This window comes from Montipora foliosa, chromosome 4, assembly GCF_036669935.1.
Source record: "Montipora foliosa isolate CH-2021 chromosome 4, ASM3666993v2, whole genome shotgun sequence".
NCBI lineage: Eukaryota > Metazoa > Cnidaria > Anthozoa > Scleractinia > Acroporidae > Montipora > Montipora foliosa.
In genome coordinates, this window is record NC_090872.1 from 32,809,097 (window position 1) to 32,811,596 (window position 2,500).

General features: G+C 39.4%; 1 protein-coding gene across 1 annotated transcript in view; it reads right to left on the bottom strand.

The window, feature by feature from the left end:
• The window catches only part of LOC138000650 (sushi, von Willebrand factor type A, EGF and pentraxin domain-containing protein 1-like), a 66,135-nt gene that overhangs the window by 59,157 nt on the left and 4,478 nt on the right, over positions 1-2,500 (bottom strand). The window contains exons 3-4 of the mRNA XM_068847210.1: positions 1,660-1,818; positions 699-878 (exon numbers count right to left, since the gene is read on the bottom strand). Coding sequence (XP_068703311.1) covers positions 699-878; positions 1,660-1,818 — 339 coding nt within the window. The remainder of the gene's footprint in view (positions 1-698; positions 879-1,659; positions 1,819-2,500) is intronic.

A 2,500-nucleotide genomic window follows, 5' to 3' on the forward strand; every position in this document is an offset into this window, starting at 1 on the left:
TTTCCAATCTTAGAGGCTATATAGGTTTATGATTTATAAATGTATTTAACCTCACTGCTCACATGTTACGCTTCTATCACCCTGTACTTCTGTTTTAACAGTGTAATGAAGAATTCAGTTTCTAAAGAACTGACTGTTGTACTGCGTTGATGGAGAGAAAGAAGCAATTTGGTTTTATAAGACGAGTTGATAGAGTGGTTTTCCACTGAATGTCGAGAAACAAATACCAAAGTAATTACTTCGATCAATCTCAGCAGGTGCAAACAGCACAATGACCCAATCCAGATTCGTAGCAATTCTTTGTAACTTGCTTAAAGCGCGGGAAATATCGCGTGCAAGTCGCGATTGGTTTTGGTTTTCCCTCTCATTGGTTCATTAACTAGAGCGAAATCTTTCAATAAACCAATCACTAAGCGTAGAAATTGTAAATTGAAAACTGCTCTTAAATTAAAGCTAAATTAGCCGCTGAAAGAAAGATTTGAAACCTGGCGTTTTTAGTATTGGCCCCACGTGAGAGATCTGACGAAGGGTTGAAACTTGAGAAGCAGAAATCACAAACTATGCTCAGAAGCACAAAGAGTGAGAATTTGATTAGCAGCCATAAGAAGTGCGTGGAAGAGACTCGAGGACAACGACAACTTTTCAATTGGCTAAGAAGACTACGACATCATATTCAACCATGCTCTTAACTGACTTACTTTGACACTGCACTAGACTTCCGCTCCAGGTTTTGTCGCTTTGACATGTGCGAGAACTTGTACCCTGCTGAAGAACGTAACCGTCGTTGCACTTGAATTCACAAACATCTTGGTAAGTATTCCCACACGCGGCTCGGAAACCGCCATTGGCTGGGGCGGATAGCACCTCGCATGTAACAGCTGCGAGAGAAAGGAAACAGCTGTGACTGTTTCTGGTTAAATTATGATATCAGAATAAGTTAAATTTAATACATTTAAATCGCGGGACATGAAATAAAATCCAGAAGGATCACCACAGTAATCAACTTGAGTTGAATTGCGAGCAGGCCTGAGAAAATTCAGGCTTGATTTACAGGGTTTCGACATTTTTGTAAAGTAGCGGACATATTTCTGAAAGCACCCGACGTGACATTTTTTTAGTTCCGTGGCGCCTGGCGAGCGCCGAAGACGTAAGAATTAGCCAATATAAAAAAATACCATAATACTCTTTGTTTGTCCCTCCAAGTTTGCATAAGCATTGCTTCCAGTTTCTCTTGGCACCATTGTAAGTGCCAAGGAAAAAAATAAATACTAATACAACACTCAGCTGTTTCCAGTGTTTCAGGAACCTAAGAAGCAGTTTCCCAGGCAAGGCTGGAGTTCACTCAAATTCTCTTTAAAAAGTAAGGAAAAAAATAGAATGATAAAAAATAAAACAAACCCCTCAAATATTGGCATCAAAGAACTGGACATGGAATAGGAAACGACCGGACTTACGTCCGGACTCCGGCCTCAAACGAAAACTTAACCCTGACTGATTTACTTTGATGGAATTCGAACCTACGATTATTGTTCTAGAAAACGGTTTTCTGTTTTCCGAATCTAAAAAGAATCTTGGTTTGAAATACTTCTAAATGAATTCCAGCACTGCAGCTTCCGAAACGAGCTATTACTTAGATAACGAGCGGTTACACTGTATTACCTGAACATGGAATATTTTTTGCTGGATCTCCTTCGTAACCAGTGAAACAGTAGCACTCATTGATCAATGTGCTGCCAACATTAGCTGTAGTCGAATGGGCTGGGCATGGTGTGCAATCTCCAGTGTTGGCATATCTCTTGTAGGTACCTCGAATGCAAGCTGAAGAATAATTTATAATTAGTATCACCTAACTAGTGGACTAACGCAAAACCTACATTTTAATTGGCTAAGCTACTAGAGAACTATTAGTAATAGTCCTCGAGTAGCGAAAAGCGTGGCGCTTTCTTTTGTTGTATTTCCAAAAAAATATTTCTTGAACTTGCATTTGCTAACTTTATTATTGCCTTTTCTACCCGACTAGTTGGGTGATACTAAAACAATTAGGCCCTTCGCCCTCAAGGTTCCCAGCGTTTGGGTCAGGCTTCTTTTGTAAGTAATGGCTTTCCCTATTCCCACTTTTTTTATGAACTTAATCTCATACTGTCAATAAAGCATAGATGCAAACTATCGTTAACAGTACAAACAATAAACTGACTTCGAAGCAAACTAAAACAATAGTTTAGAAGGTGATTGAATGAGCTCCAAAACTCGATAATATATGTAACATAATAGGTGAGTTCATATTGTGGCCCAAGTAGGCCTAACATGACGCCTTATCGATCGTACAGAGACATCGTTTCTAAGGTTACAACGCATGGTACTTTAACTTAAGTAAACCCCGTTCACATTCCAAGTAGAGCTCGGGCATAATATACTCAAAGCCTTGTTACCTCCCTAGTACGAACCCAACTGTTTAGGACCACCATTGTTTTAAGTAGCACATTTAGTACATTGTGTATAT